General features: G+C 44.1%; 1 protein-coding gene across 3 annotated transcripts in view; it reads right to left on the reverse strand.

Annotated features, from left to right (window-relative positions):
* SASH1 (SAM and SH3 domain containing 1) overlaps window positions 1–25,917 on the reverse strand; it is a 255,831-nt gene that overhangs the window by 149,321 nt on the left and 80,593 nt on the right. For all 3 annotated transcript variants that reach the window (XM_057527624.1, XM_057527623.1, XM_057527625.1), the window contains exon 2: window positions 632–760. In XM_057527624.1, the coding sequence (XP_057383607.1) occupies window positions 632–760 (129 nt within the window). The remainder of the gene's footprint in view (window positions 1–631; window positions 761–25,917) is intronic.

A 25,917-nucleotide genomic window follows, 5' to 3' on the forward strand; every position in this document is an offset into this window, starting at 1 on the left:
TGCACCTGAGAGAAGAGTTGTGTCTTCCTTGGTTATCTTGGTAAAATCATGAAAAATGGTGATTACAAAGAGGTCTTAGCAACATGGAAGAACTATAATAAAATGCTAAGTAAAAAAGCAAGAATTACATTGCTGATGTAAAAATGCCCAGAAAAACACGGAACGGAGACTTGCTAAAACACCAATGTGGTTATTGCTAGGTGAGAAATTAAGGTGGTTTCTTGTTTCTTTAAATTTTATTTTGTTTAAAACAAAAAGAAGAAAACAAAGAAGGAAGGAGACAAGGAAAGAACTAGCCTAGACCTCCTTTTGGCTCAGAGTCATTAAAAATGTAGTGTATACCGGCCAACAGTAAAAACATCCTTTCCCCTTAAGCTAAAAAAAATTAAAATTCAAATGCAATCTTTTAATGAATACAAAAATTTGATCATTATCGCCCCAACTAATACTCATTCAGTCTGACAGCCACAGACCTGGGTCAATCCTTTTGGGATCTGAATTTTTTATCTCAAACTAGTGCAGCAGCCTGCAGAGTAATAATGCACGCACAACCATGAGAGGGCTGAAGGAGGGGGCGCTGGACCAGGAGCAGCCCGGCTGGGCAAGAACATATCCCCAGTGCCCCACTCACCACATCCACGTCCTGGGAAACCCGCCGTTTCCGCAGCTCCTCCATCCTCTCGCACACGTCGGAGAAACACGTATTGTAATAATCTGCATACTGTTGCGCCAGGTCATCGATGTTTCCCAGGGAGCCGTCCTGAGGGTGAGGAGGGCAGGGGGACAAAACAGGAAGAGAACAAAGGCGATCAGTCCACCTGCAAACGCCCCACACCATCTAGTCTTCCTCTATGCCGCACTTATACTAATAACAGCTGGCGTTTTTTCAGTGGTGTACGTGTGCCAGGCTAAATTTTACACGCGACATCTCCTAATGCTGAAGACAGCCCTGGGACACAGGACCTATTTTCCTCACTGTGTATAGATGGACAAACAGCAGCTCAAAAAAGCCGAGTGACAGCCCAAGGATTGCACGGCTACCAAGCAAAGAAGCCAGGCCTCCAACTCAGGACTGTCTGATGCCAAAGCCACAGTTTTAACCCACATCCCTGCCTGCCTTGCAGGGCCAAGAAACCCCTGGGAAAACCACTGTGTCAGTGCGAGGCACCCTAAAGCCCAGTCGGTGGCTGCATCAGAACCTCTGGGGAAGCGTTTGAGTAACCCAGATGCCAGGACACCACTCCTGGGAATTCTGATGGGAAGCTGAGAATTCAGAAGCCAACAGGGAATGCTGCATCTGGGACACACCCGAACCACACCTCCCATGAGACCCTCAGAAAAGTGGGAACTCTTATTCCCTACATCATGCAAGTACAGATGCAAGAGAACAAATTCACCTAAATAAATAAGAAAACATATCTGTGTCTCCACTGAGGGACGGGCCCGGAAGCTGCTCTGGAGCCCACACCCCCAAGTTCACATCCAGCTCTGCGGCCACTTCTGGTTCGGCAGCCTTAAGCATGTTTCCTAATCTCTGGCAACGCTGGGATACCTCCCCGTGAGGAGTGATGAAGTAACATGACACACTCAGGGCTTGGTCCTTCACAGTCCTCCTGGCACATATTAAGTGCTCAATTTACTTAGCTAATAATATTCACTACAAATAATGTTTCAGATTGTAGTCTTCTTTTATGGGAACTGATTCCTAAATACATGTTTGAACACACACACAGAGGATGACAGCAATGCTGTATACATTTGTAGGTTATGCCATTGTGTCCATTCATTCATTCATTCCTTCAGAGAAGCATCTCCCCTGCCCCTTTTCACCTCCCAACATGTTCTTTCTTTGGTATGAATAAAAGACCCTACCAAGACAACCAAGGAAAAGGATTTTACCAAGATAACCAAGGAAAACACAACTCTTAGACAACCGAAGAAGTGCACACACATTTTCCCTGTGACAGACCACTGGCCAGCCCTGTCGCATAGTTAATGCCAGCACACCATCCTTAGCGCAAGTGTCTAAGGCTGCAAAGCACGCTTAGACGCAGACAGGCTTTGGGAATTAAGAGTTCTTCAGTGCTGGTGCTGAAATCTCTTCAGAATAGTCATCATGATCTCAAAGTCTGTTTCAAAATTTGTAAACATCAAGTGTCAATCAAAACTGAAGATGAAATACCAATGAATGTTGAATTCTCATGCTTTAGATGTACTTCCTTTTTTAGAGTTTTTGGTTCTCTGCTATTTATACTGTACTGTTTCATTTAAATTTCCTTCATGCTAACTTCATTTGTGCTATTGAAATAAAATTACAGTATATACAAAAAAGAAAAAAGAGTTCTTCAAAAGCCTTTCTGCTGGGACTTCCCTGGTGGCGCAGTGGTTAAGAATCTGCCTGCCAATGCGAGGAACATGGGTTCGAGCCCTGGTCCGAGAAGATCCCACATGCCACGGAGCAACTAAGCCCATGCACCACAACTACTGAGCCTGCGCTCTAGAGCCCACGTGCCACAACTACTGAGGCCCGTGCGCCTAGAGCCCGTGCTCCGCAACAAGAGAAGCCACCGCAGTGAGAAGCCCCTGCACTGCAATGAAGAGTAGCCCCCGCTCACCGCAAGTAGAGAAAGCCCGCACGCAGCAGTGAAGACCCAATGCAGCCTAATTAACTAATTAATTAATTTTTTTTTTAAAGGCTTTCTGCTGAAGACCTCAAGGCCCTGGTCAGGATGCGTGGGTCAGAGCAAGTGACCATCTCTAGCCCACTTCTGCATTCACCAAGTTCACAAAACTGACCGAGTGGGGAAACAGAATTGAAAGAAATGATTTTTTTTTAGAAAAGATTCTTCCTTTGTTACCAATAAAATGTTCTCTGTTTGAGGTAATTGCCTCAAAGTCCCCAGTACAGAGCTAAGGATGGGAAGCTCTTTACAAGAACAGTAAGATGTTTGAACATGTCTGGGAAAAAGTCAGTCCCTCCCCTCTGAGACAACAGGCTGGATGGACACAGTAGAGGTGGCAGGAGCTTAGCCCCCTCAAAAAAAATGTTTGTCAAGTTTCCAGTAGGGAAAATAAGGAGTAAAATGGAAGTCTGCTGCTAGCCTCCGAGAGGGGATCAGTCTACCAGTCTTTGCTTTACTGCCTTTAGCAGAGGTGAGGTTCCTGACAAATTGCATCATAAATCGGATTACGATCCTGAGGTCTGCCCTGACTCGTCTCAACTCAACAGCACATGCCCCATGGGCCACAACATGGAAATCTACAACCTCCTGACTGGTCTTCTTCTCTCCTTCCCCATTTGGCCTCATCTGCCTTGGATCCAGTCACCAATGTGACCTTGCAAAACAGAGATCAGACCCGGTCTCTCTCCCCTAAGAATGATCCGTGCCACACACATCACCCATTCTACAAATAAACCCCAAACTTACCAGCCCAGTGGAGAAGGGGGCTGAGGCCTGCCGACGGGGAGGACCAGAGGAGCCAGAGAGGACAGGCAGCCCCCACAGTGGCGGCTCCCCCAGCCCCCATGCCACCCCCAACACCAAGAGAAAGTACTGCAAGAAACTTTAGGAAAGAGTGAGGGCAGAAGGGCTGCTCCCATGGGAGCATCTGTTCCAGCCAACGACCGGGACTATGACAGCACAGTGCCCAGCGAGGCAAGGGCTCCGGACCACCGCTGCCTCGGCCAGAGAGAAGCATCTGGACAGTTCCTAGGACAAAGGGAACTGGCTACCTTTAATGTCAGGGTATCTGCCTTCTACTGACCCAGGATGTTTGCTTACACCTCAAAGACACAGCGCCCTCACCATCCCACTTCTCTTCAAGAGCATCAAGTTTCCTTAGCTCCCTCGTCCAGTATACACTGGGAAAGATGAGTGTGTGTTGGAAGGTAGAAAGGACAGGACTTGCAACAATGTTACCTGAGAACCCATCTTCATGAGTTATTGCCCTGATTCTGCCACCCTCCACAGCAACTGGGGCTCCTGGAAGATCGTGGGCTCTTTAGAATTGTCTTAGTCTCTCGAGAGTATGATGCCATCCTCATCAAGAAACTTCTGCCTTCATCCCTCCAGGAAATGAAACATACCTGCCACCTTTGACCAAATACAAAATCTGTATCTTCTAATACATGAATGAACTTGTGAGAGGGGCTATATCCACACATTTCCCTATGGCTTGCTGTTCTTAATGGAAATTAACCTCTCTCTCTCTCCCTCTCCCACTCTCTCTTATTCACAGAGGCACTAAGAGTTATATTGACCAAGCCAAGACACTCCAATCTTGATGGCTGGCTTCTCAAAAATAATCAGCTTTCAAGTTTATGAACTGTATGACTTATCACAACCAACTACTACTTTTTTGGGCTAGTCAAGGCCACCTGAAAAAAATTATAAAAATGATAGTTTAGGGGCTTCCTTGGTGGCGCAGTGGTTGAGAATCTGCCTGCCAATGCAGGGGACACGGGTTCGAGCCCTGGTCGGGGAAGATCCCACATGCCGCAGAGCAACTGGGCCCGTGAGCCACAATTGCTGAGCCTGCGCGTCTGGAGCCTGTGCTCCGCAACAGGAGGGGCCGCGATAGTGAGAGGCCCGCGCACCGCGATGAGGAGTGGCCCCCACTTGCCGCAACTGGAGAAAGCCCTCGCACAGAAACGAAGACCCAACACAGCCAAAAATAAATAAATAAATAAATAAAATTTTTTTAAAAAAATGATAGTTTATATAGCTTTGTTCAAATTGCTTTCTTTCCTTTCTCTCTCCTCTCTCATATATCCTGGGACACCTTCAAAGCCAACTGTTCACTTCTAAAGTTTCCAGGCTTCTGGTCAAACTTTTTTTCCTAATAGTGAAACAGTTTCATTCCTATTCCTCACTCCCAATCACTCGGAACTCCCCAAATATTTGAGGGCCTGGGAAATATCTGTTGCTCATGAGGAAGAAGCAGCTGTTCAACTCAACTCAGGCCAAAGACAGCAAACATTTCACACTCTGCAGTAACCATTCCCCACTTGATGCTCAGCAAATAATAATTTAGAACACGGTGGCACAGCTGCCTCTACGTTTTTTCAAATCGCTTTCCAGATGTGCAGTGAGTCCCCATAATTACCACTTTGATCAGTCTTGATCATTTAAATGCCAAGAAAGGCAAAATAATTTTTTAAAGCGTGTGTGTGTGTGTGTGTGTGTTTTAAGTAGGTCTTGTCTGTCATGCACAGAAAGGAATTTTTTTCCATCCCAATCCCATGGAACCGAGGAGCCACATGATGATTTTCTCTTCACCCACTCCAAATCCATGCTTTTTCAGGACTGTCTGGAGACCCCTGCATCCTTTCTGTCCAACTTGTTCTTACTGGATATAGTACAAACCTATTCAGTAAAAATATTTACTTCTATTAAAATATTTGCAACATTAGTCCCTAGGGAATTTAAATAATGCAGTTGATGTTTCAATAGCACCACACCTCGTACACCTTTTTTGGGGGATGTGAAGTTCATGTCCGACTGAACACCCCACAATGCTAATGCCAAGAGGCATTGATGTTACAAAATAAACTTCTAAATATATAGTATGACTTTATAAATTTCGATATTTATTATAATAAATACATTAAAATACTGAAACAGATTCCTTTTTAAACTTTATTTTCTTTTAAGGTGTTAAAAGTTTCTGCTGTAGAGTGTATTACTTGTCTAATCTGTTTCGCTTTTTATTTTCCCCCTTTGGTTCACATGCATTAGGCTAAAGCAATATTAGTTCTGTGTTTAGGAACTCAGAAAAATCTTATTTCCTCAATATAATAGCCTTTTTAAAGTAAATTGTGAAATTTTGTGTCGCATAAACTTTTTTACAAGAATTTTCCCATCACTCTCTACCAAAAAAAAAGATACATGCAAACTCAAGCTCTCTTCCCGTTTCTTATTACAAAACCAGGTCACAGCATTTTTCCATATGACCATCCATTTCACTTAATATGAACTTAACTTAAATCTGGGTCCCACTACCAGTGTCAGCTCAATGCAAGACTAACTTGTATAATTTTCCCATGAAGCCACAACACACATTTATACCAAACACCCATCTTTTTTTTTTTTTTTACCCATCTTTTTTATACAACCAACATAAAAATATAGAGATAAGGGGCATTGTACCAAACAATTCAGATCGGGTGAACTGCTGTTACAATTAAGGAGAAAAGAAACAGAGCATTGTTCTCTCAACAACTGATTTAATAGTATTTCTGAATTTTTATCCCAATGTACTTCTGTCTCTGGAAAATGTGAAAACTAAAAGGACTATGAAAACAGAGGCATTTGTATCATTACTTTTTTTGTTTATGCACTCTTCTTTCCCCAGATGTCATTTATGCTTTAGAATATCTTGACAAAGCTTAAGTGAAAAAAAAAGAAAAAGAAAAAAACTTCTCTGAAAACACCAGAAGACACAATGTAATCTGTACTGCTGTATGCAGATTACATGCAAATGAATGCAAATGAACTCGTGGTCCTGCTATTTTATCTATCTATAAAGACAGAGCCCTAAGGGAAAACTCAATGCGTTGCTCTGAATCCCCAAAGTTGAGGGGATGAAAGGGAACAGGACTCCTGGCTCATTTATTTCACACATCTCTACCTTTTCTGTCTATAACAGTAAGTATATACATGATATATTTTATGAAATATAAATTATATGTTTTATTTCCACTGCTCACTATTGTTTGGGAGACGGATGAAGATATATTCATATATATAAATATTTACATCAGTCCCCTACCAGATAAATCCACTAAAAGAAATCACTACAATACAATAAAGCCTAACTGATTTCTTGAATGACTTCACAATGCGCTCTCACTCTTAATTAGCTTGTGTAAAGATTTTGAGGTGATAAACATTTCCAGCAACCTTTCAGGTGAAGTTGCTACTACCATAAACAAGACTTTAATTCCGGTTTCCTTGTTCAGCCTCACCGAATCTGTGAGACGTCATTGTTTGCACCAGCTCTGTCATCCCATCCTGCCATATCATCCTAGAGAAATTCATTGAATATGTAATAACTGATCTCAGATATATTTCTCTGAGGTATCTCTCTCAGCATTTCTGCAGATGGTTTGAGCTGAAATACAGTTTGTCTCAGGAAAGTTTTTTACACATAACAACCAAAAACATACACCAGAGGGACAAATTAAGTCATACTGGTGGTGAGAGAGGGCTCTGGGGGCACACCCACATGGCAGGTGGCTGGAGGAGGGCTGATTTCACATCTTCCACTCTCCTCCCTCCAAAACACCCAGAAGTTGCCGGAGCCCACGTCTAACTCTTGCTTTGGCAAATATGATCTTGGTGCCCGTGGTCCCCACTATCATGCATCAGTGGTGTCCAGTTAACATAAATCCCTTCCTGAAGCATGAAGAGCCTCACAAGCTGCCAGTATTGGCCACCCCCTCCTTCCCAGCACTCTCTCAGCAGCTGCTTCCAAAGGCAGTGGTCTTCAGGGACTTCCCTGGCAGTCCAGTGGTTAAGACTCCACACTTCCACTGCAGGGGGCGAAGGTTCCATCCCTGGTCGGGGAAGTTCCAGGTGTGGTCAAAAAATAAATAAATAAAATTAAAAATTAAAAAAATAATAAAGGCGGGACTTCCCTGGTGGTCCAGTGGTAAAGAATCCGCCTTCCAATGCAGAGGACATGGGTTCAATCCCTGATCAGGGAACTGGGATCCCTTCCCACATGCCACGGGGCAACTAAGCCCGCGCACCACAACTACTGAACTCACGCACCTCAACGAGAGAGCCCGCTTGCCACAAATTACAGAGCCCACGCAAATCCACATCTGCTTTCCATCAACTCCAACCTTGATGCCATCGGTGACCTACAAGAGAAGCTGGAGTTCTTCAGATGGCTCAGGACCCCCAGAAGATGACGGAGACCTGGCAGGACCTGGACTTGCTGGGGGTCCGGGCACCACTTCACACTAGCAAGGTAGATCAGTGACACCACAAGGGAGTCACCACAGTGCCCACTGCCCTCCACTAACCTTCAGAGTCTAAAAAGTATGGCTACTGCTGATTCACTTCTGGCTTCTGGGTTGACACAGTCCTAAGTCACCACACAGTCCTAAGATATTCTGTGACATTTGAGACCAGCAATTGTTTAAACAACATTGCATAGCACAGAAGAGCACAGAACAGAATAGAAAATGTTGGCATACATCCCATGAAGAAACAGGACTATTTCCTGGCAACATTTTTTTCAGTTACGTGTGTGTATAACTGTACCTGATCACAATGTAAAATACATCTTCCAGTGAATCTGTGGCCAAAAGTTTGAAAGTCATTGGTGGAGTTTGTCTCTCGGGCTGCACCCTAGGGGTCCTCCCACTTTCGAGTCCATTCTAGAGCTTCGTGCACACGGGTCTCCTCGGGACTCTCACCCTCCTCCTCAGCTTACCCCTAAACACAGATGCTCCCCAAAGGCTCTCCCTGCGATTTTCTCTTCTTGTGGTCCCTGCTCTCCTGGCGGAAATCTCATCTGTGGTTGAAATGATTTAAAGCCACAACAGAAGCATTTTTTCCTTCTCCTCTTCCTCCCTCAGGCTCAGGGCAGCCTGCTTGACCCCAGGATATGAAAAGCTTGAGATCTTTAACAAAAATGTTATTACCAAAATCTTATGCATGAACTAGTTATCCCTAATTATCTGCTGGGTGTGTGCTGGGAAGGGATTTGAACAGCTTGGTTTAAATATGAACAAATTCAGTTTACAGACCATGGAGAGGAGTAGCTACAACAAAATGGAATGAAAAGGCCTCCTCGTGGGGAGAGTGTGTGCTGGCATCTTTCACATCACAATGATTGTCAGGTGTGATGAAGAAAGTGATCAGACCTATAAAATTATGTTCTTCAATCATCAACACCTAATGGGATACTTCATTAATTCAAATAATACTTACTGAACACCTACGGCATTCCAGGTGCTGTGCTAGGTGCTAAGTATACAACATAAAATCAAGAAACATGAATGCTGGGCTTCCCTGGTGGTGCAGTGGTTGAGAATCTGCCTGCCAATGCAGGGGACACGGGTTCGAGCCCTGGTCTGGGAAGATCCCACATGCCGCGGAGCAACTAGGCCCGTGAGCCACAACTGCTGAGCCTGCGCGTCTGGAGCCTGTGCTCCGCAACAAGAGAGGCTGCGATAGTGAGAGGCCCGCGCACCGCGATGAAGAGTGGCCCCCGCTTGCCACAACTAGAGGAAGCCCTTGCACAGAAACGAAGACCCAACACAGCCAAAAAGTAAAGTAATTAATTAATTAATTAAAAAAAAAAAAGAAACATGAATGCTTATTATTACTGGACAGAAAAGCCAAGTATGGCTGTATTTTAATGCAGTCATATAATTAAGTCATGGAAATTTGTTGAAGGGATTTACTAAACTGTGTGCTTAGTATAAGGTCTCTTTGGAATTAAAGGCTTTGAAAGATCCCATTTGCTGGGCTATCGGTGGCTTAAAAAGAACATTTCACAGGAACATTCAGAACTTGAAAAACGCAGGGAAAAGACTAGAATGTTGACAGTTTGTTCTAAAAACTTCAAGTGCAGATTCACACTTAAAATGGACATGAGGATTTAGCAGATGACAATTTTAGACTCAACTCATTTCTCCTTTCCAAACTGCCTGAGCTTAATCGAATCACAGATTTGGAAAGAACAGCAGAGTGAGCTAGTTGGGTGGAAATGAAGTCAGAATTTCAGACCAGATTCACAGATTTTGATGAGTATGAATCACACTTTGCGCTTTCTCTGGCTGCCTCTGGCCCGTACTCATGAGGATATGAGCATTCGCAGGCACTGGACCCATCAAAATCTGATTGGGGGGAAAACGTGATCTATGATATTCTTAAAAACCTGGAAAAGAATATATTGATCTTAGAACAATCCTGAAATTTCTGGTTATGATGTCAATTAAATTTTGCATAACATTTGAGTTTGCTACGTTTTATGAAAAGTATATTCTACCCTGGCTTTAGCAGAGAGTCAGGAGGTGTGGTGTACATGGAGTCAGACGTGCACTTGAATCCAGTTCATTTCCAAGGACTGCTCCTGAGGGCAGTGCGACTGTGTTGTTTTTGCTTTTGTTTTAATTTTTTAATTTTTGGCTGCGTTGGGTCTTTGTTGCTGTGCATGGGCTTTCTCTAATTGCAGCGAGCGGGCTTCTCATTGCGGTGGCTTCTCTTGTTGCAGAGCATGGGCTCTAGGCACAGGGGCTCAGTAGTTGTGGCTCGTGGGCTCTAGAGCACAGGCTCAGTAGTTGTGGCACACGGGCTTAGTTGCTCCGCAGCATGTGGGATCTTCCCAGACCAGGGCTCGAATCCATGTCCCCTGCACTGGCAGGCGGACTCTCAACCACTGCGCCACCCGGGAAGTCCAGTGCGACTGTTAAGTGATATTTGGACGTCCTGGTGACCTGATCAAACTGAAGGCATCATGCTTATCACCATTCAGTGTTATAGTGCTAGTGTTGATTAAATTCTTTCTTGGTGAGGCTGCCAAAATTCCACATTTTTAAGAACTGGCAGGTAGGGACATCCTTGGTGGTCCAGTGGGTAAGACTCCATGCTCCCAATGAAGGCAGCCCGGGTTCGATCCCTGGTTAGGGAACTAGATCCCGCATGCGTGCCGCAACTAAGAAACCCACATGCCGCAACTAAAGATCCCGTGAGCCACAACTAAGACCTGGAGCAGCCTAAATAAATAAATATTAAAAAATAAAAGAAAAAGAAGAACTGGCAGGTAATACCTAAAGAGTGTTATCAATAAAAATTCACATGACTTACAAACCTGAGAATACTGAACACATGGCCCATTACCGCAAAACTTTGTAGCCCTTAACTTATATTTTGATAACTCTTAAAACTCTTTCTTCATCTCCTTAGCTGTAGACAAATGCCTATGCCTATTCTTCCTACATATTCAGTCCAAACTCTCCATCCCCACCAAACTTTCATTCTGGATTCCAGTAGTCCAGAGATTAGCATCAACCCATTTGATCCGTGCCAACATGCTCAGGGTCATTCACTTATCCCCAAAGTTAAGAGGTCACTAGGTCTTATAATGTGTCATAAATAAGTGCTAATATAATATTTCTTCTCCAATATCTCTCAATGTCTCAAATGTCTCAAAATATTTCTCCATCCTAATCCTAGCAGTGTTTCAAGATACCAACCAAGGTTCCCAGCTATTCACCCCCCTCCAATCCCATCTCATTTACGACCCACTCTATACCCCATGCCCACTGTAACTTTCAAAATATAAATCTTGAAAACTATAAACGTCTCCTAGTGAAGATGTGACAAAGTCAGTCTGTTGCTGACAATACAAAAGCCTTTTTATTTGTACTCTGTCTGCCTTTCTAGACCCCCACCTCCCCATGGGGCTCCACCTCCCCATCCATGTACCAGTTTTGACCAGATCAAACTACAAGCAGCACTACATCATCCCCGCTCCCCCCATACTATTTCTTCTGCCTGGAACACCCTTCTTGCATGCCACTGACCCTGCAGAGAGCAGCCCATCCTTCGCAACTGCACCTGACCTTCCCACTGCATAAGTATAAATCATACATTCCCCATGAGGTCTGCGATTTGCTTCAAAGTCATGGGGGGAGGGGAGAGGAGTATAGATGAAACAGGTATAGATGAAACAAGATTAGCCATGATTGATAACTGTAGTGCTGGCATATGGGTGTTCTTTAAAATATTCTCTCTACTTTGGTATGTAGTTGAACTTTTCCATTTTAAGACATTTTAAAAGTGACTCTCGCTTATTTACATGATGGTTGTCCCCAGCACACTTTAAAGTCCTTGAAAGTTGAATCTGGGTCTTATTTTTGCAACCTCAGTCCCTAACACCATGACAACACCTGACACTTGGCAATTACTTGAGAAATATCTATCGAATATATGAATGAATGAAAGAGGGAAGGAAGGAATAAACAAAAGTTAGTAGAATGATCTCTCCCCTTCCTGAGGGTGCAGGATAACGATAACATTCATTCTGTAACTATGCGGTGACATTCTATCCACTAAACCAGCATGTCACATATAATGGTGAGCTTTCACAGGCTCAATCTCCCTGTCCCACCAACCTTGCAACAGCAATTCGCTCTAATGGGTAAAACATTCAAACACGAAATATATCATTAGAAACAATGACAAATGAACTGACTGAGGGTGTGGGAACAATCAAGGTAACTCCTCTGACTCAGGAGATGGTGTAACCTGTTCCCAGAGGAAAAGCTCCTGGGGTTGGCTGACAGGTCAGTGCAGAGGTGTGGCAGGACAGGGGCCAAGAGACAAAAGAGAACCTAGGTTTGAAGATTCTTCATGTATAGGAATTAATGATTCCTAATAATCTCCACTTAATGCTGATAATTCTCCACATGTTAAGGGTCATAGATCTTGGAAGAATCCAATGGAAATTTTTTATCCCTAAAAGATTTAGGACAAAATTTCTTGGTGCAATGGGCTTTAAGGTCTAACGGTTAAAGTTTAAAGTCTCACATTCTTCTCTACCCTGACAGAAAAAGCAATTAAGTGTTTGGAATTAGTGCAGTATAGGGAACTCTACTCAATGCTCTGTAATGACCTATATGGGAAAAGACTCTAAAAAAAGAGTGAATATATGTATGACTGATTCACTTTGCTGTACACCTGAAACTAACACAACATGGTAAGTCAACTGTACAACAACAAAAATTTTTTTAAAAGAGGTGTTTGGAAACAAAGAGAGTGTCTTCTTTAAAAAGGCACTGAACACACCCGGAACTTTTCTGGTTGAATCCTTTGCATTAAGCTCCCGTCAGGGAAACCAGTAGGAAAACACACCTGGAATGCAACTGGCTCAGGTGCTGTAAGAAAGCAAATACCAGGGCAATGCTGTGGCCTCTGAAACATGCATATTCCCTTTTTTTAAAAAAAATAAATTTATTTATTTTATTTTTATTCTTGGCTGCACTGGGTCTTCGTTGCTACGCACAGGCTTTCTCTAGTTGCCTAGAGAATAAGTCCTGCATATTCCCTTTATGGGACTGAGCTATCGTGAGCTGAAGAGATATCTGTTTGTTCCTATTTACTGGAGATGATTTTAGGGTCCTTCACTCATGTGACACCAACTGAGTGGTTTGTTTCCAAAGTCAGGGAGAAACCAGTTCACCCACTGCCCTGGAAAAACTCCCAGTGGTCCCCAAACAACTCTTCACTACACACCTAGCCCCCTCCAAGCACATTTCCTGACTTAGCTTCTGACATTTGCTCTTCTGACCAGCCCCTTGATCTCCAGGACACTCACAATAGCAATCAGGGCACTAAGGACTTCATTGAGGGCTCAAAGGCCTGCTTGTGAATGTGAATGTAGGGTGAACACAGAAAATCTGGCTTCATTCTGTACCACATTCTGACCTGTCACGTATAGGAATAATCAGATTTAAAGAATGTCAGCCCCACAAAATTACTCCTCTTGTTCCAGGCACGTGCGTGAGTGTCACTGTATCTACGTATCTGTCCATCTATGAACGTAACCACATAAAATATTACATGACATGACAGCCATACTTTTACTTCAATTTTGGAGGAAGACAAGTTCTTTCTTAACTACATCATTTCCCCTCAAGATGATTTCAATTTTCATCATAAAAGACTTTCATGTTCGCCAAGAATATAATGTGAAAATGCTCTGAAAAAGCATCTTAAGCACATGGATCTGTTCTTACTCTTAGAGTAAAAACATCTTGAAAGTTGACAGTGAAGACGATTTGCTTTCTACCACATTCTATACATGGTTACAATGAAAACTTGACAGGCTTCTTAGGAACTAAGCGAAACAACAACTAAGCGAAACAACAACAAAAATCTAAGACGAACTGACATCATTCTAACTAAGCCAATTATCACAAGAATGAAAATATTCAATTTGCTCACAAGCTGAGAATTTACTAACATTACCACTGGCTTTTTCATGACACCCGCAGTTTAAATTTCTAACGTATAGTTTTCTTTTTTTTGGCTGCGTTGGATCTTCGTTGCTGCACCTGGGCTACCTCTAGTTGCGGCGAGCGGGGGCTACTCTTCGTTGCGGTGAGCGGGCTTCTCAATGCGGTGGCTTCTCTTGTTGCAGAGCACGGGCTCTACGTACGCGGGCTTCAGTAGTTGTGGCACACGGGCTCTAGAGCGCAGGCTCAGTAGCTGTGGCACACAGGCTTAGCTGCTCTGCGGCATGTGGGATCTTCCCGGACCAGGGCTTGAACCCGTGTCCCCTGCATTGGCAGGCAGATTCTCAACCACTGTGCCACCAGGGAAGCCCTGACGTATACTTTTCTTTTCTTTTTTTTTTTTTAATTAATTTATTTTTGTCTGCGTTGGGTCTTCGTTGCTGTGCGTGGGCTTTCTTTCTAGTTTCGGTGAGCAGGGGCTACTCTTCATTGCCATGTGCGGGCCTCTCATTGTGGTGGCCTCTCTCGTCTTGGAGCACCGGCTCTAGGTGCGCTGGCTCTAGAGCGCAGGCTCAGTAGTTGTGGCGCACGGGCCTAGCTGCTCTGCAGCCTGAACCAGGGCTCGAACCCGTGTCCCCTGCATTAGCAGGCGGATTCCTAACCACTGCGCCACCAGGGAAGCCCCTGTATACTTTTCTGAAAGAGCAATTCCCTTCATCAAAGAATTAACATTTTTCCTCACACCTGTCAGAATGGCCATCATCAAAAAGAACACAAATAACAAATGCTGGTGAGGATGTGGAGAAAAAGGAACCCGCATACACTTTTGGTGGGAAGGTAAACTGGTGCAGCCACTGTGGAAAACAGTACAAAGGTTCCTTAAAAAATTAAAAGTAGAACTACCCAATGATCCAGCAATTCCACTCCTGGGTATATATCCAAAAGAAACAAAAACACAAATTCGAAAAGATACATGCACCCCAATGTTCATAGCAGCATTATTTACAATTGCCAAGATACGGAAGCAACCTAAGTGTCCATCAACAGATGAATGGATAAAAAAGATGTGGTATATATATACAATGGAATACTAATCAGCCATAAAAAAGAATGAAATAATGCCATTTGCAGCTACGTGGATGGAATTAAGAGATTATCATACTAAGTGAAGTAAGTCAGAAACAGAAAGACAAATACCATATGATATCACTTATATGTGGAATCTAAAAAATAAAACAAACTAGTGAATATAAGAAAAAAGAAGCAGACTCACAGATATACAGAACAAACTTGTGGTTACCAGTGGGGAGAGGGAAGGGAGGAGGGGCAATATAGGGGTAGGGGATTAAGAGGTACAAACTATTAGGTGTAAAATAAGCTACAAAGCTATATTGTACAATATGGGGAATAGAGCCAATATTTTATAATAACTATAAATTGAGTGTAACCTTTAAACACTGTGAATCACTATTTGTACATCTATAACTTATGTAATTTGTACATTAACTATACCTCAATTTAAAAGGAAGAATTAACATTTTTATCTACTCATCAGCCAAATCTTGTTTCTTCCAACAGCTTTACAGGTCAGTGTTTGCTCTGACATAGCCCCCTCCTTCCTATCCATGATCTTGGATTTACAAAGAAACACTCTTACTAAAGGAAATGAACGAGTTAGAACACATCTCCCGCCTGCCTACCCAAACCTTTTTATTCTTCTTAATTGCTGTATTAAAAAAGGGTAATTTCACTTTCTGTGATGTGTATGGGACACATTTTTATTTTAATTGTTTGCCACATTGCAGGTGGGGCGGCGGAGGGAAGCCTACAAAGAAAATTATATGCACTACTGAGACAGGCTGGGACCTGGGACCCTTTGCTGCAGTGCCTGCACCTAGACAAACGTCTCCTCCAGCAACAAAATACAAATAAACTATAAAGCACTAAAAATAACTGCATGCATGTGCAGTTGGGGCAAATTATGGACAAAAAGACCAAAAAGCCCAACTGCCACTTCTGAAGAACCAGGAGCAAAGGCAGGGGGCCAGGAGCAAAAGCAGGGTACTGTGCATGCCCCCTGCACACAGCACCACCAAAGGGGTGGGCAATCCACCAAAGCCACCCCTCCGGCCCAACCCCTGGACCCGCCCCTACCCTCACCCCATGGAAGGAACCAGCTTATCAGGCCCCCCTTCGGGAAGCAAGTCGGCAAGGGAACCTGTTGCTTGTTCTCAGTAAGGGGCCCCAATAAAGCCTTGCCTGAATTTCTTGTCTGGCCTCTGATCAATTTCTAGCGATTAAAGAGGCCAAGAACCCTGGTTGGTAACCCTATCAGGCCTCTTAAAGGGTTGCCCAGTTTTAAAATGCTGATTCTGCCAGGATGGGCTGTGCTTTTCCGTTCACAAAGCACAGCAATTTAACAGCTGCTTTATTCTGGGAGATCAAATTCTGGGCTGCCTCCTTGCAACCCTGTGTACCCTCTAAACACAGCAGTTGGAGAGACCCTGTTAGAACCTAGTCCGATCCTGTCCCTCTGCTCAAAGGCCCTATTCAGGCTCCCCTCTTACTCAGAGTAAAGGCCTCCATCCCCCCATGACCTGAAAGACTCTCCCCATCTGCACCTCCAACCAGCACCTGTCTCCTGCCTCATCTTAGGCCTCTCCCAGGCTCACTGCCCCCAGGAACACACTGGCCACCTGTTTACTTCTCCAACAGTCCAAACCCACCAGCCCCAGCCAGGACTTTGAACTTGTTCCTCCCTCTGCCTGCTGTGCTCTTCCCACAGTTACCTGCCCTACCCTCACCTCCTGCAAAGGTGACTCCAATACCCTCTTCTCAAGGGTCGTCCTAGCTAACACTGCAACCTCCCTCTCCTGTACGCACAACCTCTAACCCCATTCTCTGCCTTATCTTTCTCTTTACCACTTTTCAGCATCTAAACTAGTTTGCATGACTCCTAACTTTTCCAGTCTCTGTCTCCGGACTAAAGTGTAAGGTCCATAAGGGCAGAGATTTTTCTCTAAGTTTTGTTCACTGTTCAGTGTTAAGGACAGTGCCTAGGAGACTCTCGATATAAATTTGCTGAATGAATGAACGAATGAAATAAAATGATCAATCCACAAGCACTGTGCCAGGCATTATACGCTCAGGCCCTGGGGAAGAGGGACATAAACAATTCATATACTGCTCTACGTTTTAATTTATTTTTTCTAAATAACAGATCTACCCCTCAGTCCTCAGACTTAAAGTAACTGGCAAGTTTTAGCTTCTAAACACCCATGGCTTCATCATAATTTAAAAGGCCAATATTAACTCTGCTGGTGCCTTTTGTATGTGTATCATCCTGTTCTCTTTGTACGGTTTCTAAAGAAACAAATGGAATATATAGTTCAAGGTGTTAATTACATCAGCTTATTAAAAACAAACTCCCAAGATGTGTCAGTTCTAACACTTAGCACTTTTATGTTTATGTAGTTTATTAGTTTTATAAATGTGAGAAAGTCAAACATAGGGAGCGTAAGATTGCAAAACAGCCAGTACCAAAGGAAAATTCTTTCACTTACACAGACAGGCCTTTTAAAGAACTGGCTCCAGTGTGCAAATTTGAAAATGATTAAAGGACATGGCAGGGGAAGCAGGTTTTTACATGACAGTGTTTCTGAATTCGTGGTAGGGTGATGTTCTGCCTCCTTATGTCATATGCAATTTAAACAATTTCACATAATCAGAAGAGAAGTATTCACAGTATTCCATACTGTAAAAATGAGTGAGGACTGTTTCAAGACATTCTGTATATCCAGATTATAAATGATCTAGCTTAATAACGCCAAATCATTTTTTTACATTAGATTTAGAGAGAAAGTTCTGTGAACAACTGCTACTGAGGAAAATTAGCTCTGTTAATGAATATACCAGAACAAGACCTTCTGACCCGCAAGGGCGAGCTAGGCCATAAATGCAGGAAATAAAGATTCTCAAAAGGCCATTAAAGTTAACTGTTCCCCAACTGCAGCTACTTCACCACCCTCCTGGAAGCCTGGTGAGGGAAAGGCTTCCCGCCCCTATTACTCTCTTTCCTTACTTTGCCAGCACCGTGAACCCATAGGGCCTCCTGGCTCCGTGCCCAGACTGAGGTCAGATCTTGTCCTCACCTCCCTATAGACAAGTCTGGCCACAGAGGCTTGACATGAGTCACAGGTGACAACGCAGAAAAGCCAATTTGAATTTCCATAGAAATAATTCAGAAAACATCTAAAAAGGTATTAGTCAATTAATTTCAACCTCATTTCATTTTTTCCTAAAGATTAGCCCAGTGACTTTAGCCTCTTCTCTCCAATCCCCCGTTCCGTGGCAACAAAACCACTAAAAGGTACAAAACATGGAGGAAGGAAGAGCATTAGCCATTCCTGAAAACTATAGTTCCATGAGGCTGGTACTCAGACAGCAACATTCAAAGAGATAACCAATGGAAAGATACCAAGCCTGAGGTACTTGGCAATATACTTCACCAGGTTTTTTTTTCATTATAAAATTTTATTTATTACACAAATATATTTCAGTCCTCATTTGAGACTACCGTATTAGGTTGGAACACATTTTTGAAAAGGCAAGAGACCCTAAATAACACCAAATCAGAGAGGGAATTAAACAGGAGAAAACCAAGATGGCACTGTTCAAAGACATAGAAAGGAAAAGTCTGAGATGGAAACATCTCAGCCCACTACACTCAAATAGCAGAACTCAAGGATTAGCGGCTGGGACTAATATTTCAAAACTTTCCGGGAATTCCCTGGCAGTCCAGTGGTTAGGACTCCATGCTTCCACTGCAGGGTGCGTGGGTTCCTGCAAGCCACAAGGCGCAGCGAAAAAACAAAACAAAACACAGCTTTCCACAGACTACTTCTGTGTGAATTTCTTCCCAGGCCAAATCTTGCCAACTATCTTTAAATAGCCAATGATAGCTAATCACCTACCAGTTTCTTAAAGTTGCACTGGATTTTATCCATATTCCACAATTTGTTTTTTAATAAAAGATGTCCAGGGAATTCCCTGGTGGTCCAGTGATTAGGACTTGGCACTTTCACTGCTGGGGGCATGGGTTCGACCCGTGGTCAGGGAACTAGGTCTTATCAAATTGCCATTGGTACTCACAATGTTACAGGATATCATGACCAACTGTGGATTATCTAGCTTCAAAATTTTTACTGCATCATAAAGACATTGCCTTTGTCCAGGCAGAAACAGTTTCAGTGTGTGAAGCAGATATAACTATAAATAAAAAGCAATGTGTGGAAAGCCAAGAGACCCATGATAAAGTCCAGCTTCCAAAATGGCCTATTCCTCTTCCATGGCTGGGGGATATACCTAAAGGCAGGTCCCTCCTATGCTCTGTATTCCCTTAACGTTTACGCAGTCACTCTACCTTGCATGGGTTTATTCCCAGTTCTTTCACATCTGCACATTCAAGTACTCTCTCCAATACATATTAGCTCTGCTGGGCCAATGCATGCGTCGTCTTGCAAGGCAACGCATCTATAATCCTTTGCAGTGCCTGCCACAAGGTAGCACAGGTAGGCGTTTAACAAAAGCTCAACAAATGAACGAATCCTTATCTTGGGGAATATGGTACAGCATACAGCTTCAGACATCATATGGACAGCTTTAAAATGATTTGCTTTTGTTCCATTTGATCAAGTTTGTAGAATAAACTGGTAATAGAATGGGGGCGGGGTATGTGTGCATGCACGTGCATGTGTGTCTGTTGGGGAGGTTGAAAGATGAGAGGTAGGGGACAATTTAACGTTTATTGAGCGTATAAATACCTATATATATAGATAGATGGATAGGATACATATACCTATATTATATCTCAGGTATTCTTGCAAGTTATTTAACTTAAAACATACAAGACAATATAGGTTTCACTAACTGTACCATACCAATGAGAACAGATACTCAGGGAGGTAACAAATGTGTCCACTGTCACACAGCTCATGAAGAGCAGACCCTGGCTTCAAACCCACCCCTGTCTACTCCAAAACCTGACTTCACCATCCCAGTAGTATGGACTTAGAGCAGTTGGGCATATAACAAACCTTAGCTAACCTTACTGCTTATTTAAATTATAAAGCCATCTATTAAGGCCTTCCACAGAAGGTACTCCTCCACTATATTTTTAAATAAAAGTGAGGGTTAGTTAATAACACTCCCAAGCTGCACAAGTGTACAGCTGAATCATTCATTCAACCACAAATGAGGAAACATACGCCTGGGTGCTCGGCCAGGCCAAACAAATCGGCACGTCATCCAATCCATCGTTTCTTCCTGAGGCCGGGATCACGGCTCATCCAGCAGCCCTTGAGGGACCGGCTCGAGGCCCGGTGGGAAAAGCTGAGGCTCGGAAATGCTGACACAGCTGCTCTGGAGGCCTCTGAGGGGTGCCCCCTCCCGAGCTCTTTACCCCAGTACTGCGTGCAGGAACATGAAATGGCAAACAGGCGCTGGGTGCCAGGGGGCAGAAACTCAGTGTCTCCCTACCAATTCCCCCCTCCCCAGTCTGGGCAGGAGAACTGGCCTTGAAACTTACAGGCTGGAAAGGGTGGGTCCAGATACAGATCTAGGCTTGACCTCAGTGCAGCGCCCGGAGGGCAGAGGGGGCTGTGTGTCATCACATCCTGGTCACCCCGGCCTGCCCTCCACCAGGACAGCTTCCTGAGGAAATCCTGATGGCTACAGAGAAATGGGTGGCCCAGCCCAAGTATGTAAACAGGAGCAGCATGTTTTGTTCTCTGTCCCTGCACACCCAAGTAGGGTCTCGGCTCCACAGCTCCTTTGGCAGCAGCAGGGCTGAGCAATGGCTCGGATGACTAAGATTTATTAATGCAAGTCAAGAATGTGCATGGCTTCACTCAACGGAGGACTGCTTAAGACGGAGGCAGTCTCTCCTAAGCTTTCAGCTTAAGAAAGAATAATCACAATAAATAACAAAAAGACATGCAGTCTTAGGCATGTACCCTAACCAAAGGTCAAAATGCTTTCCAGCCTGGAACTAGTCTACTCAGGTTCATACCCTCCTGGATAGAGATTAAATTCCATAGTCAGGACCAAGCTCCCGGTAACTCCCCTGAACTTATCAAGGTGCCTGGCACGTGGCAGACACTCAGTAAAGTTGACTGAATGAAGAGTTTTCTCTGTGAAGTGAGAAAATCCCTCCCAGTTGGCTATACCCTGGTGCACAAGAGTATATATGCACACCAAGAGCACCGCACTAAAAACTGGAAAAGAAAAACAAAGGGAAATAAAACGACTGAGCAGAAAGGATGCTGTCCTACCCCATACCCAGCCCCTTTGCTCACATCAACCCCATCCACCGTATCTCATGTTTGTGCTCGTCCTTAGAAATTCTCCTTGGGACCAGGAGAGTCTCATGGCCAATGGGGGTCCAACGTCTTCTCAAGATGAAATGGCACCTGGCTTCTGGTAACTCAAAATGTTAAACATAGGACTGATATACATTTTCTCCTATGGTGTCTTAATAATTATGGAATTTTTGTTCATTATACTCCGGTGTAGAACTGTCTCCCTTTCTCCACCCTGCCCATCTTTCCTGTCTGCCCATCTTACCAGGCACAGTCACACAAAAAGAAGGGTGCTGCCAGATCCTGATGCTGCCAGACTGAATGGCAAGCCAGCACCTGGCCATCACAGACACCTCCAGTGTAGCAGTGGCTCATAACTCCTTTTAGGAAAGAGATTCATGTATGCACCAGAGTGCAGTGGAAACCAATATGGGCTGCGAAGCCAGAATTCTTGGGTTTATTCTGGCTACACAATAAAGTTACACAGCTACACAGTTACATAGCTCTGTGTGACCCTGGACAAGTACTTAACCTCGCTCAACCCAATCTGTAAAATGGGGTGATAATGAGAGCACCTACATCTCATTTCATCTCACTGGACTGTGCAAAGATTAAAAGAAATAACCTCCCAATAGCATTTAGCACAGTGCCTGTCACGTAATAAGCACTCGATAAATCTTAGCTAGTATTACAAGTACTAAAAATCGAGAATTGTCTAACCAAAGCCCTAGGATGCACCTATCTGTAAAATATTTTATTTTTAGAAACATAACACAGAGGTATTTGAGATTTTTTTGAGCCATTTAATTAAGTCTGGCAGTTATTCCCCTACTGAGCTTTTTAAGCACAAAGTTTCATGTAAATATTATTTGGAATCAGATTTTTAAGTACCAGAGACTGCACGTGTAATTTTGTTGTTTATACCAACTAGAGATATCAGCCCAGGAAAAAAGCTCTTCCCCTTATCATCAACAATCATTTGGACAGTGGGATCTGCCTCTTCCATGTGTGGATTCTACCACCACCACAGTGTCCGACGCGGGCGCCTGGTTTTCTCAAGCAGCTGAAAACAGTCCTGTCTGCTCACGTGGGTCACTGGGCGCTGGGAACTCCAGACAAACGACATCCTACAATAGTGACTGTGCAGCTTTTTGTCACTGTGCTTCCGGAGAGGAGCAATGAGGTCAACGTGAAAATATGTCAGCATGGGAAGGGGTAGAGGGAACACTGAAGGTCTTTTCTTAATCGATCAAATTAGAAATTTGAAATTTGGAAATTTCAAGAAAACTGAGCGGACTGATTTGGGCCATAAGTTTAAAAAGTTAGCTGAAGGGACGTCCGTGGTGGCGCAGTGGTTAAGAACCCGCCTGCCAATGCAGGGGACACGGGTTCAAGCCCTGGTCCCGGAAGATCCCACATGCTGTGGAGCGACTAAGCCCGTGCGCCACAACTACTGAGCCTGCGCTCTAGAGCCCGTGAGCCACAACTACTGAGCCCGTGTGCTACAACTACCGAAGCCCCTGTGCCTAGAGCCCGTGCTCCGCAACAAGACAAGCCACCGCAATGAGAAGCCCGCGCACCGCAACAAAGAGTAGCCCCCCCTCGCCGCAACTAGAGAAAGCTTGAACGCAGCAACGAAGACCCAACGCAGCCAAAAATAAATAAACTAAAAAATAAATTTAAAAATGCTGTGTGGGGCTTCCCTGGTGGCGCAGTGGTTAAGAATCTGCCTGCCAATGCAGGGGACACGGGTTCGAGCCCTGGTCTGGGAAGATCCCACATGCCGTGTAGTGACTAGGCCCGTGAGCCACAATTACTGAGCCTGCGCGTCTGGAGCCTGTGCTCCGCAACAAGAGAGGCCGTGATAGTGAGAGGCCCGCGCACCGCGATGAAGAGTGTCCCCCACTTGCCGCAACTAGAGAAAGCCCTCGCACAGAAACGAAGACCCAACGCAGCCATAAATAAATAAATAAAAATTAAAAAAAAAAAAAAAACATCTTCTTGGTGGACTGCACCTTTTAAAAAAAAAATGCTGTGAATTCAGAACACAATGATAAAAAATTTATTAAAATAAAAGTTAGCTGAAGAGTGTACCCACACGGAGGCCACTCATCTTCTTTAGCTCCTCTACCCCAGACCCCCCCATCCCTTTCACCTGTGAGATCAGGCCTGATGCTAGCCTCCTCCCTTCTCTCATCCGCCCCGGCCCCTGCCCCCGAGAATCAGCAGCCCAGGCCCATCGTTTCTCCCAAACACATCTCTCAAATCCATTCCCTCCACGACCTTAGCTCCCTTCCTGTCACCCTAGCCCTTGCTGGATCAAGGCTGCGTCACTGTCACGGTGATGGCTGAGTCCAGCACCTCTGCTCTGCGGTACAGGCCACACTGCCTTCTAGGGGAAGTGAGGATTCTGGTCTACTCAAGAGGACATGGGCACATGATCAAGACTGCCCAACTGGGTGCCCTTCTGGTCCTAATTAAATTTCCCAAGTGGACTTTCTCACGGGAAAGAGCATGTCATGGTAGTCCAATCTGCTGGTTAGATTTAAACTCTCCCTGTAAATCAGCTTAATGCACTGGGTTTATCTGGATTTCCCATCCCCACCCTCACAACCCCAAACAATCTCCTTAGATGATCAGACAAAACACCTAAGTGTCATCCTCAGTTCTCTGTCCCCCTAACAACCAGCCCAAATTCAGAGGCTCTACCTCTAAGACCTATTCCACATCTGTCTACTTTTCTCCAGCACCAGCACTACAGCCTGGTCCAAGCCACTGCCACCTCATTATAATCCACTTTCCATAACACTGCCAGCGGTCTTTTAAAAACATAAGTTCATTTAAATGCTCCAATGGCTTCCAATCATGCTTAAAATAAAATCTGGGCTACGACTGATGTATTCTGGCCCGACTGTCTCCTTGACCCACTCAGATCTCCAGCAGTCACTAAGCAATAGCCTTACCAGCAGTCACTAAGCAATAGCCTTATATGGGCCTTGTCTATGTTCCTAAAGTTCACCAAGTTCATTCTCATCTTGGGACCTTTGCAGCTGATGTTCTCTCTGCCTCGAGAAGTGCTCTCCCCCACGATACTCATTTCCAGCTCCTTCCTCGACCACCCTATTTAAATCTAGCCCCTCGGTAAACTGGATTACTTATTCCATCTTCAAAGAGCCGAGAGTTTTGTATAGAAGAGACTGAAGAAAAATAAATTATATAACATGTGTTTATATCCTGCCTTGTTTCACAGTGAATTTGAGGTGGCAATTCAAAATAAGTGATGAATACTTACACAAGTAAGGAAAGAGCCGTCCTTGGCCCAAACCTACATACCGGTCACGCTTTTACACAGGGTCTAGACATTTTAAGTCAGACACTTAGAGGCGTGCCATCACCTCCCCAAGTCTGGACAAAACGTCCAAGTAAATGAAAATCTTCTTGTGCCTTCTGAAGCTTTGTTCCTCCCAAGTATCCAACACTTTCTCGTGCTTACACCTTCTAACTAACTTCCGGGGCACGGCCGCTTCATTCTGGTAAACATCCCCTCCTCAAAAATTATCTTGGGACTTCCCTGGCGGTCCAGCGGTTGAGACTCCACGCTTCCACTGCAGGGGGCGCAGGTTTGATCCCTGGTTGGGGAACTAAGATCCCACAAAAGATTAAAACAAAAAATTATCTCTTTCTAGCCCCATCTCTTCTTCCACTGAAGCTCCCTTTAACAGAGCCATGTCAGCGAGGGGCAGCAAGACAGAGAAGGTGCTTAAGGAAAGTGAGGATACAGCGTTTGAATTCCTAATGAGAAGCGCAGGCATGGGGTGGAGGAGGGGGCGACATCTACACTGTGACCACCCTCCTCAGCGTCTTGGTAGGGAGCGCCTGGGCCCCCCCCAGCAGGTCTCAGTAAAAAATTAAAAAGGTAGTAAGAGTTCGCTCCAACAAATAAAATGGCTAACAGCCCTCCTAAAGACTGTAAATGTCAAATGAGTGATACAAATAGTGGGTGCTAACGCATATTCAGAGAAGAAAAATACTGTTTTTGCCACATCATGAGATCTACTATAAAAAAGCAGTCCAGAATTGTAAATTATATAACAGCGAAGCATGACAGTCAGGAACTTGCCTGGTCAAAAGGGGACACAGTAAAATACTTGGAGAAGAGTTTTGTAAATCGTAGAATGTGCTGTCTTTTATAATACAAGTATCCCTCGCTTTTCAAAAGTTTGCTTTACACCACTTGACGTTTACGAAAGACCTGCATTAGGCCCTGTTCTTGCTAACTGAAGGAAACCCAAAGAGGATTTCCACTTTTATGAAAAAGGCAAAAAGGGTAATTTGAGATCAGTGTATGTTTTGCAGCGCACACCTCCTTCCCCGGGAACCACACTCAGTCTCTCAGCCTCAAGACCCCATAGCTTTGAACTGGGTCTGATCATCTGTGCTTTACCTCGATTTACAGTTGACCCTTGAACAACACACAACTGAACTGCATACATCCACTTACATGTGGATTCTTTTCAATTAATATAGTACCTGTATTTTTACTTTACAGATCTTTAAATTAACTAAATGTAGGGAAAAGTT

Source organism: Balaenoptera acutorostrata, chromosome 14 (genome assembly GCF_949987535.1).
Source record: "Balaenoptera acutorostrata chromosome 14, mBalAcu1.1, whole genome shotgun sequence".
Lineage (NCBI taxonomy): Eukaryota > Metazoa > Chordata > Mammalia > Artiodactyla > Balaenopteridae > Balaenoptera > Balaenoptera acutorostrata.